General features: G+C 40.5%; 1 protein-coding gene across 1 annotated transcript in view; it reads left to right on the top strand.

Moving 5' to 3' along the window:
• LOC114215636 (kinesin-like protein KIF28P) overlaps positions 1-17,151 on the top strand; it is a 57,149-nt gene that overhangs the window by 3,754 nt on the left and 36,244 nt on the right. Inside the window, exons 2-5 of the mRNA XM_088017185.1 lie at positions 3,103-3,297; positions 7,671-7,874; positions 9,820-9,855; positions 15,349-15,573. Of these exons, the coding sequence (XP_087873311.1) occupies positions 3,103-3,297; positions 7,671-7,874; positions 9,820-9,855; positions 15,349-15,573 (660 nt within the window). The remainder of the gene's footprint in view (positions 1-3,102; positions 3,298-7,670; positions 7,875-9,819; positions 9,856-15,348; positions 15,574-17,151) is intronic.

The raw sequence follows: 17,151 nt of genomic DNA, 5'->3' as shown, positions 1-17,151 counted from the left end.
ACGTTTTTAATTTTGATGAAGCCTTTTTTTTTTTGAACTCATGCTTTTGGTGTTCTGAGACTTCTTTGCCCAATCCAAGGTCAGGGATGTCTACTCCTGTGTGTTCTCTTGTACTAATAGCTCTTACATTTAGGTCTTTGGTCCGTTTTGTGTTATTTTTTGCATATGGTATGAGGCAAGGGTCCAAGTTCATTGTTTCTGCATGTAGCTATCAAGTTTTTCCAGGACTGCTTCTTGCAAAGGCTATTTTTTCCCCATTTTGGCAGCCTTGATGAAAATCAGTTGGCCACGGAGGCCTGGGATGAGTTCTAGACTCTCCATTTCATTACATACATCTGTATGTCTATCATTATGCCCATATCACGCTGCCTTGGTCACTGTTTGGTTTGCACGAAGTTGTGAGATTGGGAATTGTGAATCCTACTTTGTTCTTTTCAAAATGGTTTTGACTATTCTGGGTGCCTTCCAGTTCCATGGAAATTTTACCATCAGCTTGTCAATTTCTACAGAGAATCAGGTAGGATTCTGATAGAGATTTCACTGAATTTGTACATCAGTTTGGTGAGTGTTACCATCATAACAATGCTAAGTCTTCTGATCTATGAATGTGGGGTGTTTTCCAATTTTTAGATCATCTTTAGTTTCATTCAACAATGTTTTGTAGTATTCAGAAGATATGTTTTGTACTCCTTTTGTTAACTACTCCTGAGTATTTTGTTCCTTTTGATACTATCAGAAATGGAATTTTCCATTTCATTTTCAGATTGTTCCTTTCAAGTGTATATAGTTGATTTTTGTGTATTGATCTTGTATTTTACAACCTTACTGAACTAATTTATCAGTTCTAATAGTTTTTTTAGTGAATTCCTTAGGATTTTCTATATACTAGATCATGTCTTCTGCAAAGAGATCATTTTATTTCTTCCTTTCCTATCTAGATGCCTTTTATTTCTTTTTTCCTACCTACTTGTCCTGGCTAGACCCTCCAATACAATACTGAATAGAAGGGTTCAGAGTAGAAATCTATAGGATATTAATTAGGGGTTTTTCGTAGATACCCTTTATCTGAAGAAGTTCCATTCTATTTCTTAATTTCTTACGTGTTCTTATCATGAAAAGGCGTTGGATTTTGTTAAATGCATTTTCTACATCTATTGAGATGATATGTGATTTTGCTTTTCATTCTATTTGATATATTACATGAAGTCATTATTTTAAAGTATACCTGAGATTTATTTTAATTGAGTATAGTAAGCTGATAGACACAGAAACAACTGCTTTAAAATTTCCAAGAGAATGGAGCATGCCACACAGCCCCATGGGGAAGTATCAAGGTCAGTCAGAAGTCAGAAGGAGCACAGCCCACAGCCTTACTTTGGTTTCTGCAGGAAGGAATGGGCAAGGCATAGTGGGTGAGTTTGAGCACTTTTAGGATTATATAGTTTGAGTAATTCCAGGGCTCTGGGCTAGAGAGGTGGTCTCTAGTTGTCAGGTACCTGGCCCTGGGGTGATTTTGGGCAAGGGAAATATTGGCTTGGTGTGTTGAGAGTTAAGTAAAGGAGGTCCCTGGAAGATGGACTTGGGATATGGACTTTGGGTTGGTTGGTTTACATGAAAGGCAAGTTGTTTACTATCTCTAGGGATTCATTAGCCGTGGAGGGACAGTCTCTCTAGGCCCCAGGATGTCAATGCATTATCAAATATAGAAAATAGAAAACATGATTAATACAATCATTTTCAGATGTTAAACCAACCTTACATCCTTGGGATAAATCCCATTCGGTCAGGGTGGATAATTCTTTTTACATGTTGCTGGATTTGGTTTGCTAATAATTTATTGAGGATTCTTGCATCCATATTCATAAGAGATATTGGTCTGCATTTCCATTTTCTTGTGATGTCTTTGTCTGGATTTGGCATCAGGGTAACACTGCCTTCATAAAAGCAGGTTTGAGTAGTCCCTCTTCTATTTTTTGGCAGAGTTTATGAAGAATTGGTATTCTTTAAATTTTAGGTAGAATCAGCATTCAAACCAAACCAAACCCTCTAGGCTTTTTCTTTTTCTTTTCTTTTTTTATCTACTTCAATCTTTTCACTTGTTATAGGTCTATTTAGATTGTCTATTTCTTGAGTCAGTTTCAGGAGTTCTGTATCTAAGACTTTGCCCATTTAATCTAAATTACCTAATTTATTGGTACCCAACTGTCCATCATCTCCATTATAATCCTTTTATTTCTCTAATCATGGTCCCTGGGTCCGGGGGCAGGGATAGCGCAAGCTGCTTCTTGTTTTAGAATCCCAGCACTTGGTGAGTGTGGAAGAGCAGCCTGAGATCCTCTCAGCTTATCTGCCCTGGCATGGACACCCCTCCCCCCCCCCCCCCCGCCCCAGGGGCTGGAGCAAGCACGGCCAGCAGCCTAGTATTCTCAGCGGGATGCACCCAAAGTAGAGAGAGGCTCCACTGCATGCGTGGGCACTGGGTAAAAGAAGGAATCCCACCTCTCACCAAGTCTCTCCCAGGAGATGAAGGTAGGATGTGAAATGCTGGAATCTGGGGAGAGAGGCAGCCTTGTGGTGTTGGCTGCAGCAGTCTGGAGTAGAGTCTCCACCTGACTGAGTGGGCAGGAGAGAGGAAGGGAATGGTCTTGCTTCAAATACCAGACTCGACTTTCTAAACAACTGTGGTACTTTTCCTTGAAGAGATGTTTTGTCATTGGCTGTCTGCCCAGAGGACCTTTTCCAGAGTCCTGAAATGGTTGGTTGTTTTTCCATTTTCATTTTTTTCATGAATAATTTTCACCAGTTTCACTGGGGAGCGAAACAAGGAAGTTCTCTGTTGCTATAGTTACTGCTATTAGCATAGCTGGGTGTTAGGCTATTCTCAGAAAACTAACATTGCTACAGACAAGACTTTCAACAATTCTGAGGGGGATAAGAGCCACTGCTTGTCATAACAGCTGCTAAGAATAACAGAGAACAAAATGAATAAATGGTAAGTGCCTGACTTAATTTTTTATGAGGTATGTCTCAAGACTTGCAAAATAACTTGGATGACAAAGGAAAACTACAATGATTAACTCTGAATTTGTAATTTGACTATAGAGAGAGAAGACTTCTGGGAGCAAATGTGTGATTTCGATGCATTCCAGGACCACCACAACCATACGAGACCCCAAGAATCCAGAACATAGGAAGACATTTACTTTTGACCTGGCATATTGGTCTCACGATGGATTTCAAAAGGATCAAGATGGTGTGTTTATTTCAGCTGATCCTAGCAGTCAATTTGCAAGCCAGGTAAATTGCTTTAAAACACAACTTGAAAGGAAAGGTGTTTTGTTTTTTTTTTTTAAATGAAGTGTTAACAGTAGAACAGTACAATTTTTTAATGCAAGCATGCTATGATATATACTTCCATTTGAGAGTTTGCTTTTAAATGTATTCCTTTTTCATGTTAAACATGAGGTCCCAAAGTACAGCTATTGCCTAAATAATTTTTAGGAACTCAAATCAATTGATTTGCCAATATACTGCCATATTTTGAAAAAGAAGTGTCAGTCAAATCAATTATATTTTGCCTCTCTGAAATAAGCAAAATTTGTGACACACACAGCCTTTGAGAACTCTTGTTTTATCAAGTATTTGTCACGTGCCAAGCATTATTCCATCTTAAAGTTGCCTACAACTTGGTATGGGGGGACAGGCAAGTAAGTGCATTCAGAAATGTTCCATGTTCTGGGATAAGAATACAGGAAATGATGAAGTACAGTGGAGAGAAGGTCGTTGCAATCTGGACAAAGCTCATTAAGTTTCTTGGATCTGGGTGTGTATAGTTTCAATAAAATTTGGAAAAATTTCAATCATCATTTCTTCAAATATCTTTTGCCCGTTCCCCATCTTATTCCCTCTGTGATTCCAACCAAGCTTGTCCCACAGGTCACTGAGGTTCTGTTCATTTCCCCCAAAACTTTTCTCTCTATTCTTCTTGTCTGCCTATTTGTCTTCCAAACTCAGCTGAAAACTTACAGCTTTTATTAAACCACTCCTAAAAATACCCCCTGTCAAATAGTTCTGACTTCACAAACTCACTAAAAGGATCTCACGGACCCTGGAATGCATTTTGAGAACCACCGTCCCAGAGTAATCAATTTAAAAAATCAAACAAGGGCCCCTGGGTGGCTCAGTTGGTTAAGCGACTGCCTTTGGCTCAGGTCATGATCCTGGAGTCCCGGGATCAAGTCCCGCATTGGGCTCCCTGCTCAGCGGGGAGTCTGCTTCTCCCTCTGACCCTCTTCCCTCTCGTGCTCTCTCTTTCTCATTCTCTCTCTCTCAAATAAATAAAATCTTAAAAAAAAATAAAAAATCAAACAAAATTGTAACTCATCAGTCAATTGTGGGGAAATGGGATTAGGAAGCACTCAATCCAAAGCACAGCAGGAAAAGATGGGAGAAGTAGAATACAAATAGCGAGCTGGTAAATTTCATGTCAGCCACGTCAGTTAGTACAGCAAATGTAAATAGACGTGCCAAGTACAAGTCAGAAATGATCAGATATCATCGGAAAAGCATGACCCAACTCTGTCTGTCTAGGAAACCCAATTTAAATATGGACACTACCATGTAAACCCTATGAAAAAAAAAAAAAACTACAGAGGCCATATTTACATCACATAAAGTAGACTTCAGCACGAGAAACATTCCATAATGATAATTTATTAAGGAAACATACCATCCTAAATGAGATAATAATAGAACTTCAAAGTACATGAAGCAGAAACTGCTAGAAATTGAGGAAGAAATAGACAGATCTACAACTGTCATTAGTGATTTCATCACTCCTCTCTGAGTAATGGATAGAGCAAATAATCAGTACTATACAGAAGACTAGATCCACACCATCAGCCTAATTGACCACTGTGTAATAGAGAACACTTTTGCTACCCACCACCCAACCACAGCACAACACATCCTTTATATGTGAACATGAAACTTCCATTACGATAGACCATATTCCAGGTCATAAAACTAGTCTCAATAATGTGAGATAACTGAAATCATACAAAGTATGTTCTCCGACCACCAAACTAGAAAGAAATGAAAGATCTTAGGAAAATCCACAAATATATAGAAAATAACAGACTTCTAAATAATCCATAGGTCAAGGAATAAACCATAAACAAAATTAGTAAATACTTTGAATAAGAAATTTAGGGGAGCCTGGGCAGCTCAGTTGGTGAAGCGCCTGCCTTTGGCTTGGGTCATGATCTCAGGGTCCTGGGATTGAGCCCTGCCTCAGGCTCCCTGCTCAACGGGGAGTCTGCTTCTCCCTCTCCCTCTCCCCGCCCCCATACTCTCTCTCTCTCAAATAAATAAATAAAATCTTAAAAACAAAAATTTAAAAATTTACCAAAATTTGTGGGCCACAGCTAAAGGTGAGGCTTAGAGAAATTATATAGCATTAAGTTATTAGAGAAGCACAGTCTCAAGTCAACATTCTAGTCTTCCACCTAAGAATTTAGAAAAAGAAGAGCAAATTAAACACAAAGCAAGCAGAGGAAGAAATAAAGAACAGTAATTAATGCAAAATAGTAAAATAATAGGAAAATCAATGAAACTCAAGCTAAATTCTTTCAAAAGATTAATGAAATTGTACCTCTAGCCAAACCAATCAGGAAAAAAAGATACAAAGTACCAAAATGAGAAATGAGCCATCATGGCAGAATTTATAAACATTTAAAAAAAACAAAAAAACAATAAATAAATAAATCAATAAATAAGGAAAATAAATAAAATAAATAAAATAAAATAAATAAGGGAAAAATTTTATGAAAAATTTATTGCTGATACATTCAACAGGTTAGATGAAATGACACAGCTATTGAAGGTCACACCAAAACAGAGATAATTTAAGTAGCCCAAAAGAAGGTGAATTTATAGTTAAAAACCTTCTCACAAAGAAAACTCTAGGCCCAGATGCCTTTGCTGTGAATTCTACCAAAGGAAGAAATAATGAGAATTCTTTAAAAAAAAAAAATCTTAGAGCTGAAAGAAGAAGGAACATTCATTTTTTGAGGCCAATATTACACCAAAACCAGCCAAAGATTACAAAAACACTACAGACCAATATCCATCATGAACATAGACAAAAAAATTAACAAAATTTCAGCAAATAGATTCCAACAATATATTTTAAAAACAATAAATTTCTATCAAGTGGGACTTTTCCTGGGAATGTAAGATTGGTTTAAGATTTGAATATCTATGAAATTCATCATATGATCAGAATCTGGGGGGGCATATATGGTCAGAAAAAGCATGTGACAAAATTCAACACCCAATCAAAATTAAAACTCTCAGCAAACTCAAAAGATGACCTGAAATACATGGGTGAAATCATATTTGATAGTGAAAGGCTGAATGTGTTCCCCCCAAGACTGGGAACAAGGTAAGAAGGGCCAATCTCACCATCTCTATACAACATTTACTGCAGGTCCTAGCCAGGGCAAGAAGGTAATTAATAGAAAATGAATGATATGCAGATTAAAAAAGGAATAAGTAAAACTGTTTGTACATGACATCATTATCTATGTAAAAAGTATGGGAAAAGTATGGTCATGATGTTTTCAGAAACCATGGGTCAAATTCTGTATTTTAGGCCTGAAGTTCCCCTAACCCTTGTAGTATAATAATTTCTATTCCTTTCTTATGAGAAATGAACAGTAAGATTGGCTACTGTCTGTTGTCCATATATAAATCATACTATGTTGATATGTGCATCTTTCCCAGAAGTAAAAATAATACAGATGATACAAATGTACCTATTACAGGGATGCCTGGGTGGCTCAGTCAGTTAGGCATCTGCCTTCGGCTCAGGTCATGATCCCAGGGTCCTGGGATCGAGCCCTGCATCAGGGTCCCTGCTCGGCGGGGAGTCTGCTTCTCCCTCTCCCTCTGCCCCTCCCCCCACTTGTGCTCTCTCTTTGAAATAAATAAAATCTTTTTAAAAAAACAAAAACAAATGTACCTGTTTCAATGGAGGGATCACGTAAAACTTACCTACTATTTTATTGATATTAGAGACCAGAGAAGAATGTCTTCAGATAAGAGAATATTGCTGGCTTTGACCATGACCCAGATACTGAAAGAGCCAGACCACATCCTCTCTTTCAAGTAGTTGCAGGCACAGGCATCTGTGTCTCCCACTTAAAAGGGGGGTGGGCGCGGTGAACATGTACGTGTGCATATTGTAGAAACGCTCCAGAACCGCTGGGTCTTGTGGCAAAAAAAAAAAAAAAAAAAAAGTTCACCAGCAGAGGACTAAAATTAGTTTGGGCATTTGACTGATCTCTAACCCCTGACACCTTGAAATTGTTTCTATTTGCTGAATATTAAAGACTGAGCCAGGCTAGGTTTGGGCCAGGCTGTGAGATGCACAGATTTGCTTATGGGATACCAGCTAGTGGAAGATCCATGGTGATCAGTGTCTTCCAAATTGCCAACTTCCTTTTTGGTCTCCAGCTTTATTCCACTGGTTCTAAGTATCAGAGTTTTCTATCAAATAGGTCGTATGATACTAATTAAGCAATTGGTCAAAACCAGACTATTTATTATGTGTTAAGGGTATTGTGGAAAGCATGTGCTGAATGCAGTGTCTGTGATCTTCTTTCCAGAAGGATGTTTTCCACGATCTCGGCAGGGGGATTCTGGACAGCGCTTGGCAAGGCTATAATGCCACCCTCCTAGCCTATGGCCAAACTGGCTCTGGAAAAAGCTATTCCATGGTTGGGTTTGGTGCAAACAAGGGTATTATTCCAAATGTGTGCGAGGAGCTCTTTCAAGCAATTGAGAAGCAGGAGGGAAATGAAGAATACCAGGTATGCGTTATCCGAAATCCCTTCTTCCAGGAATTCCTTTTTTTCATTTTGGAAACTCCTGGCTCCAAATGATCAGCATCTCTCTTTCAGGATAATGTTAATTTTCCATACCAAAATCTTCTCAGGATTGCAAAATCAAGTCGCTGCTAACTAGAATGCTGACATTTTCTGGTTCTATGGAGGCAAACCCAAAGGCGCTTCAGATGTTTAGGCACTTCAGATGTTTAGGCGCTTCAGGCATTTAAGCAGATGTCTTAAAGCTAACCACTCATGAGGGACTCTCGTTGAGGCTGATAGAACAAGAGCCTCACTGACTTGCCAATGGCTTCCTTTACTCCCCTCTTCTGCCAAGGCTGTGGGTGTGTGCTCGTTTTCATTTCTTTCTTTCTTTATTTTTTTAAAGTAGGCTCCACGCCTGTGGAGCCCAGTGTGGGGCTCGATCCTGAGACGGAGACCTGAGCTGAGCTAAAGAGTTGGATGCTTCACTGACTGAGCCACCCAGACACCCCGTGGCATCCTGTTTTTTCCTGGAGAGCATTCTTTCTCTTTCCAAAGCAATGAGTTATAGGACTTTAAAGAACGTCTCTTCTACTCCATGCATCATCTGCTTTCTCAGAGTTCCTTTTTTCTACTGTTTGTTTGATCTCTCATATTGGAGGCTTTCCTTGTCTGCTAATCTTAGACCATTGGTTTAAAACATGTGACACTCAAGCTCGTTGGAAGCTCTGGGGACATGGGAGGTGACTGGGAAGACCCACCACTGGGAGATGAAACCCACAAGCCCGCCTTCTCATGGGTGGCAGTGGCAAATATCAGTATCTTAGGGCCTTTTCTCTATGCTAGAGCCATTCCAATTCCTCCAGCCTCCCACATACAGGGTGTCGGCTTGTCCAGAAATATTCCAGAAGGAATACACAGTATGATAAAGATCAGTCTTTTTCTCTACATATGTTCAGATTGGGAGTGAGTAATAAAGAATAACCTTTTTCTGTTGCCAAGCAAGACCGAAATACAAACACACAGGGTTGTGCATATGTTTTTAATTTATATTAAGAATTTCTTCCATATCATTAAAATTATGTGAGAATCATTTATTGCATGTGAATTAGCATTACTATATTTTTATTTATTTTTATTTTTTATTTTATTTATTTATTTATTTTTGGCAATACAATGACACCCTGTTTATTTGTCAGAGAAAGAACATGTTTTGGCAAGTCTTGGAAATTAAATCCACTCCAGAATAGAATACTAGAAAACAGCTTCTTAATTTAATACATAATTTGAATATAAAGAGCTTTAAAATGCGTCCATGTTAATGACCGCAAAATAAATAAGACAAAATTTGACAAAATTATAAGAGAAAAATGACAAATCTAAAATAATGTTTTTTAACACAACTCTCAGTGATTAAGAAATCAGGCAAATTTTTAGCAAGAATATAGATGATATAAGCAATGTAATAAACTTAATCTAGTAAACACATATAAAATCCATACCCAATAATTAGGGAATGCATATTCTTTTCAAGCCCAATTGAAACATTTAGAAAAATTGACGATACACTAGACCACAAAGCAAGGTTCAAGAAATACTAAAGAGTCTATATCATATAGACCAAATTTTCCGACTAGCATTACTGTATTTTTAAAAGATTTTATTTATTTATTTAAGAGAGAGAGAGCACAAGCAGGGTGAGGGGCAGAGGGAGAGGGAGACTCCCCGTGAGCAGGGAGCCAGACGCAGGGCTTGATCCCAGGACCCTGGGATCATGACCTGAACCAAAGGCGGATGCTTCACCGACTGAGCCGCCCAGGCGCCCCAAGCATTACTATATTCAATATTAGCTTCTCCCTTTGTTGGAAATTTATGTTGTTCCTATATGACTTTTTTCCCCAAAGATGAGGTTCCAGAGAATATTAACTTTATGTTCTTTTCTATACAGGTTACGTTCAGTATGCTGGAAATTTACAATGAGCAGGTAACAGTGACTGTATTCTCTGACACACACCTGAGGGACTCTGCAGCCAGTCTCCCCCTCCCCCACCCTACAGCTGGAGTGCCAACTCCGTAGCCCACCATGGGCTGCAGCCCTGTCCCACCTCTCTGGCTCCACTTCCTGCCCCTTTAACTCCACACACTCTCTGCTTCCGTCACATAAATGTCTTCCTCTCTGGAACATGTTATTCTTCCCCACATCTACCCTTCTCTGCCCTTCCAGGGTCCGCTCCCCTTCCCATCCAGTTGACCTCAGTCAGCATGTGGGGCAGAGGAGTGGCAAACTGTTTTCAAAGGGCCAGATGGTTTGTGCTGCAACTATTCACCTCCCCCACAGCACAATGGAATACGGGGCAGTCGGGGGCGGAGGGGAGGGGTTCCAATGGGGCACAGTTCTTGGACACTGAAACTTGAATTTCACATAATTTTTGATGTGGGGCTGAGAGTCAGTGGTCAAGAGAGAATTCTTGAGATGCTTTTGGTGCAAAGAGGTGCTTTTGTTAGAGCAAGGCGACAGGACCCTTGGGCAGAAAAAGCTGCCCCAGGGTTACGAGGAGTGGCTGATTATGGACTTCTGTTAGCGGGGGTTTAGGGACAGGTAAGTCTCTAAGGAATTTGTGCATGTTAGAAGCAAGGCCTCCAGGATGTTGGATGTGTTAAGGTTGCTTAAATCTTTAAAGATACATCAACATTAAGGCGGCCATGATTTCCTTGCAGAACGCCACACTTTGCAACTTAGGCTGCAAGTTGTAAGGAAATTTAATGTCAGCTGCATTTCTCTTGCCTTTGTTCTTCTCGTCAATTTTCACATGTCACAAAATATTTTTTTAAGAGTTTATTTATTTGTCAGAGAGAGAAAGAGAGAGAGCTCATGAGCAGGGGGAGAGGCAGAGGGAGAAGCAGACTCCACGCTGAGCGAACAGCCCCACGTGGGACTTGATCCCAGGACCCTGGGATCATGACCTGAGCCAAAGGCAGACGTTTAACTGACTGAGCCACCCAGGCATCCCCAAAATATTTTTCTTTTGATTTTTTTCAATCATTTAAAAATGTGGAAAACATTCTTATGTCAAGGATCCTACAAAAACAGGTGGCCGGCTGAACTTAGCGCCCACACCATGGTTTGCCTGTCCCTGGGGTGGTTGGAAAGAGCATGATCTCAGACCCCACCTCTCTCACTGAGTAGCCATGTGACTTTGGAAAATCACTTTATCTCAGAGCTCAGTTTTCTCATTTATAGAGAATTTAAAATAAGACACCACACATTGAGGTGCACTGTTTTAAATTTCTAACACAGAGCTTAGAAAACACCAGATATTCATTGCCCTTTCCCCCTGAATTGATCATATTATACTGTGAAATTTTATTTACGTATTTGCGTCTCCAGAACAGATCATGTCCTTGTGAACATCTTTCAATATGAAGTATCCTCTCAATACTCAGTGCACTTGTAGATTTAGAATGGGTGCTCCTGAATATTTACTGAGTGGATGAATTGACAAAGGCATCTAAAACTGTAAGTTTCTTATAGGAGACCATATCCTAATAGTTTTTGTGTAACCCCAAGCACTATCCAAAGCCTTGCACTTAATCATTCCTAAATATTAAAGGAATTAATCTGTCAGTGTTTTTCTCTTTATATTAGAGAAAGAAAATATCCATTTTGTTTCTTACACTCTTTCATGAGTCATTTATTACCATTGAAGGTTGATAGTAAATTCAATGGGTTCTTTTTTTTTTAAAGATTTTAAATTCCAATTAGTTAACATGTTAGTTTCAGGTATACAATATAGTGATTCAACACTTCCCTACATCACCCGGTGCTCATCACGACAGGTGCACTCCTTAATGTCCATCACCTGATTCACCCATCTCCCCACCCCCACCCACCTCCCCTCTGGTGACCAGCAGTTTGTTCTCTAGAGTTTAAGAGTCTGTTTCTTTGTTTCTCTCTCTCTATTTTCCCTTTGCTCATCTGTTTTGTTTCTTAAGTTCCACATGAGTGAAATCATATGGTATTTGTCCTTCTCTGAATGGCTACTTCACTTAGCATAATACTTTCTAGCTCCATCCATGTCATTGCAAATGGCAAGATTTCATTCTTTTTTATGGCTGAGTAATGTTTCATTGTGTATATATTCATACACCACTTCTTCTTTACCCAATCATCAGTCGGTGGACACTTGGGTTTTCCACATTTTGGCTATTGTAGATAACGCTGCTATAAACATTGGGGTGCATGTATCCCTTTGTATTAATTTTTTGTATTCTTTGGGTTAAATACCCAGTGGTGCAATTGTTGGATCATAGGGTAGTTCTATTTTTAACTTTTTGAGGAACCTCCATACTGCCCTCCATAGTGGGGGGTAAGAGGGCTCCCCTTTCTCCACTTCCTCATCAACATCTGTTGTTTTTTGTGTTTTTGATTTTAGCCATTCTGACAGGTGTGAGGTGATATCTCATTGTGGTTTTTATTTGCACTTCCTTGATGATGAGTGCTGTTGAGCATCTTTTCATGTGTCTGTTGGCCATCTGCATGTCTTCTTTGGAGAACTGTTTGTTCATGTCTTCTGCCCTTTTTAAATTTGGATCATTCGTTTTTTGGGGTGTTGAGTTTTATCAGTTCTTTATATATTTTGGATACTAACCCTTTTAAATATCTTCTCCCATTCAGTAGGTTGCCTTTTAATTTTATTGATTGTTTCCTTTGCTGTGCAGAAGCTTTTTATTTTGATGAAGTCCCAGTAATTTCTTTTTGCTTTTGTTTCCCTTCCCTCAGGAGACATATCTGGAAAGAAGTTATTATGGCCTATGTCAAAGAGGTTATTGCCTGTGTTCTCCTCTAGGACTTTTATGGTTTCCTGTCTCACGTTTATGTCTTTAATCCATTTTGAATTTATTTTTGTGTATTGTGTAAGAAAGTGGTCCAGTGTCATTCTTCTGCATATCGCTGTCCAATTTTCCCAACACCATTTGTTGAAGAGACTGTCTTTTTCCCATTGGATATTCTTTCCTACTTTGTCAAAGATTAATTGACCATATAGTTGTGGGTTCCAAATGGGTTCTTCTGTTAAGGTCACTAATCAAGTTTCTATTTCTTTCAAGTTGCTAAGGCTTGGAAGACAGTGTGACTCCTTTATTTTGTACCAATGACTTTGGGAGGACAATTAAATTCTGGTGGGCATCTCACTGTGGTCTCCCTTCTGAAATCTGCTTATGATGATAGTCTGTATGGAATTCTGTTTCCTCATCTCTAAAATAAGAACACTGGACATCCTGGGGTGGCTCAGTTGGTTAAGCGTCTGCCTTGGGCTCAGGTCATGATCCCAGGGTTCTGGGATCGAGCCCCGTGTAGGGCTCCCTGCTCATCTGAGGATGAGTTAATCCTTGGACTTAATTCCTGCCATGGAGGAGTCTAGTGGGAGCTACAACACCCTCTCCAGACAGTGATGTATGACATGTGTGCCATGAATGGTGAAGAGCAAGAGGCAGAGAGGACGGAATACATGACTACCTGGGATGTTTGGCAGTAATGTTCAATGCTGGACTTAGACTGGACCTTGAAAAATGTGTAGGAGTTTGGTGAGGCAGCTGGAGGGTTGGGGGCACAGACAGGCACTTTAGGCAGGATTCGTTTTAACCAGTCCAAAAATACATGAAAGTGCATGGCATTTAAAGGAACAGTCAGTACCCTGTGTAGCCAGAGTTGGATACATGGTGGGGGTCTGCCAGAAGTAAAGGGACTTTGTCCCAGAGGCGGTAGAGAATCCGTGGAGGGTTTTATAGGGAAATCCCTATAGATTGGGATTCTAGAAGAGTTCTCTAGCAGCAGAGTGAAGTTGGATTTGAAGGTGTGCCAAAAAGAGGCAGAGTTAGGAGATTCTCAGGAAAGCCCAGGTGAGTGAAGGTCTTGTGACAATCACCAATTTTGATCTCCAGGCACAACATGGAGGGTCCCAGCACCAGGATCCACTCTTGTCTCTGGACGCCCATACTTCCACTCCACCCAGATAAATCTACTTAGCTTTTTTCTAATAAGCCTTACTCAGTCCTATCTTCAGCCTCAGATGCCCCTTCCAACAATCTGTATGTTAGAGGAAAGGCTTCCTAGCTACACCAGAAGTGGTCTCTGTTTTGATGTCTCCTTATCTCTGTCACCTTATGTCCACTGTCTTAGTTTGGCTTGCCCAAACTTCAATCTGTGATCTTGCCTTGGCTCTAAGACGAAAAGCTGTAGAATACCAGAGCTGGGGGAGATCTCGGAGATAATTTAATCCACCCCTACCATTATGAATACTGGGAAAGTAAGAGATTTTCCAAAGCACTCCCAGGTTAGAGGCAGAACCAGGACGGAGAACCCAGGTCTTCAGGCTCCCAGTCCAGACATCTCTGCACCATATAACACCGGCCACCCCTCTGGGGCCTCTGGCTCTACCAGAATCCCACAGTAGGACCTAGTTGGCCTTGTCAGAGGTGGCTTTTCTTGGATGAGAGGCAACATGGGCTTTTACCCAAAGCCATGGTCTAGGTGTGACATCTCACAAATCTCCAATAATAAGATCCAAAGAATCACCCATATTCTCCTGTTAGGTTTGACTGTAGCAAATACTGTTTGGATTGAATTAGTTTCCATTGGAAGTAGAGAGTTCAGGGTGGTGGCTTTTGTGGGCACATGATCTCACCTAGGCAGACCATGCTTTCTGCTTACATTAGGTACTTAGAAAGTTACTATCTACTATTTATTTTTATTTTCATTTATCACTATTCTCGGTAAAATAAGACAGATTACAAAATTACTTTGTAATAGAGAATTTGTGATAATTCAGAGAGGGGCTAGGATAGTGTATTTTTATATTATCCACAAAGGAATTGCTAATCAAATAAAATAATTAATAAGATTTCTAGGCAAATGTTTGTCAATAAGAGAGTAAAAGTTTCAAGCACAAATGTTTTAGAAGCACCTGTTAAAAGCCAGACACCTGTGCATACCTACTCCAATATTTTATCCTGCTGCAGAAGCAGATCTGCAGCATCCTACATGTGATGTATTAAACATTATTTGTTAGCCTAGCTCTGGTTACCCTGTTCTGTCAAAAATCATTCACTGAGTGCCTCTTCTATGATGGGAACTGTGTCAGGATCTACTAGTAAAAAGCCCTGGTCCCACCCAAAGGGAGTTCACAGGCTGGTTGAAGCGCTCTAGGTACTAGAAAATACTAGAACTGAGTTTTTATTTACTTGTTGTCACTTGTTACAACAGGTTTCCCTCCTGTTTGCCATTCCCCTATTTCTTATTTACCTAAATAGTGAGCTTGTCCGGTGCCTACAGAAATTTAACATTTATTCATTCATCTAATAAGTTTTTATTGAACACTTAATATATTCTAGGCAGAAGTGTAGGTGTTAGGTGTAACAGTGAAGTAAATAGAAATCTCTGCCTTCCTGAAGTTTACATTATTTATTCTTTTTTCCACAGATAAGAGACTTGCTATCTAGAACCAAGAAACCTGGGGGACTAAAAGTAAGAGAAGATCAACAGCTGGGCTTTTATGTGGATGGCCTGAAGTCAGTGCCCTGTGAGAACTATGCACAGATAGAAAGGCTGATGGAACAAGGGACAAAAATAAGGACCACAGCATCGACCAACATGAACGCCAGCAGCAGCCGGTCTCATATGGTTATCACCATTCAGTTCAAGCAGGTGAGACTCGTGGGAAGGCTGCGGTCCCAGTTTCCCACTAAGTGTGATCCATGGGAAGGGTTCCCAGTGGCATGAGTTGGTGAGTACTATGGAATCCTTTCAGATTTGACCTATGGATTAAGGTGGCTACTTCCAACCATGGGCTATGGGGTCAGAAACAGAACAAAGTGAGGCACTTTCTCTTTTTCTACCTCCCCACATCCCTGCTCCACCCAGGCTCCCCAGGATGATGATGACCAGCTTTCAGATCCATGAGCCTAGAGAACCACCAGATACTGAACTACCTTTCCAATACTTGGAAGTAGCAAGATAAGGTCTTTGAAACTAGCTAATCCATGTAACTCTCCACTAACTAGAATTTTTGAAAAAACTGAGCACATTTTTCTCCTCCATACTTCTTGGTAGATATCAGAGAATAAACTCTAGATCATCATCAGTTTGATTCTAAATAGTTATTTACAAAGCCTGGGTAAGCATTACAGTTAACTATGATTTCACCATCTCTGTTGCCTAAGCCACATCCCTAGTAATAGAAAGAATGGTGAAAATGAAGATTACCCTGCTCTAACCAGGAATAGTGGGAAAACACTGGACTATATCTAACTCTGCTTACCAGCTTTGAAACTTCGGGAAATAACTTACTCCTCCTTAGTCTCAGTTTCCTATTCTGTAAAATGAGACAAATAGCTATCCTGCAGGAGTGCTGGGAAGCTTAAAGAAGGACCTGCATTTTAAAGAACTTTGAAGGATGACTGGGAAGATGGCAGAGAAGGCTCTGAGTTCACCTCCTTCCGCAGACACACAGAGACCACTATGCATAATCCAACTCACTCTGGAAACGACCTGAAGACTGGCAGAACAGCTCTTCCACAGCTAAAGACATAAAAAGAAACCCACAATGAGAAGGGTAGGAGGGGCAGAGGTCTAGATGGAAACCAAACCCCAGGCAGAGCGACCCTCAAGCAAGAAGGATATCATAGGCACCAAGGTATTTCTTGAGGAGCCAGGGTATCAAGCTTTACATCAGGCACCCCCTGCCCTGGAGACCTGCATCAGAAAGACAAGCCTTATAACATTGGGCTTTGAAAATCAGCAGACTCAACTCTGGGAGAGGTGGAGGGCTATAAGAAATTGACAGTCCACTCCTAAAGGGCCAGCACACTACATCACGCACTGTGAGACCCAGCACAGAAACAGTAGTTTAAAAGTGCCTGGGTTATACATGAAGAAGATATAGTGACTAATTTTAGGGCATGTGCCAAAGGATCAGAGATATGTAGGAGCTCTTGTAGGAACAAAGAGTTCTGGAAGGTGCTATTTTTCTCGACCTTCTTCTGCCTAGCTGGTCAGTCCTTGTGGGAGCCAGTTCTGACATTCTCCATCCACCTTCTTAACACTGTTTGCCCTGCCTGGTGTTTCGCTGTGGACATGCCTCACCCACCCACCCCTGAAGGCACCCCTTCAAAGAGACTCCTTCCCCAAGGAGGAGGGGAGCCAGCCTTGACCACCAGCACACCTGTAGCAGCTACAGTCGGGCCTCTCAGCAAGCTGTCTTGGGGGCCAGCTCTGCCCATCAGC

Source organism: Eumetopias jubatus, unplaced genomic scaffold, assembly GCF_037043125.1.
Source record: "Eumetopias jubatus isolate StellerSeaLion01/CBP00866 unplaced genomic scaffold, mEumJub1_p1.0 scaffold_12, whole genome shotgun sequence".
Taxonomy (NCBI): domain Eukaryota; kingdom Metazoa; phylum Chordata; class Mammalia; order Carnivora; family Otariidae; genus Eumetopias; species Eumetopias jubatus.
The sequence above is the reverse complement of the archived record's forward strand: the minus strand, read 5'-3'. Positions and strand labels throughout refer to the sequence as shown.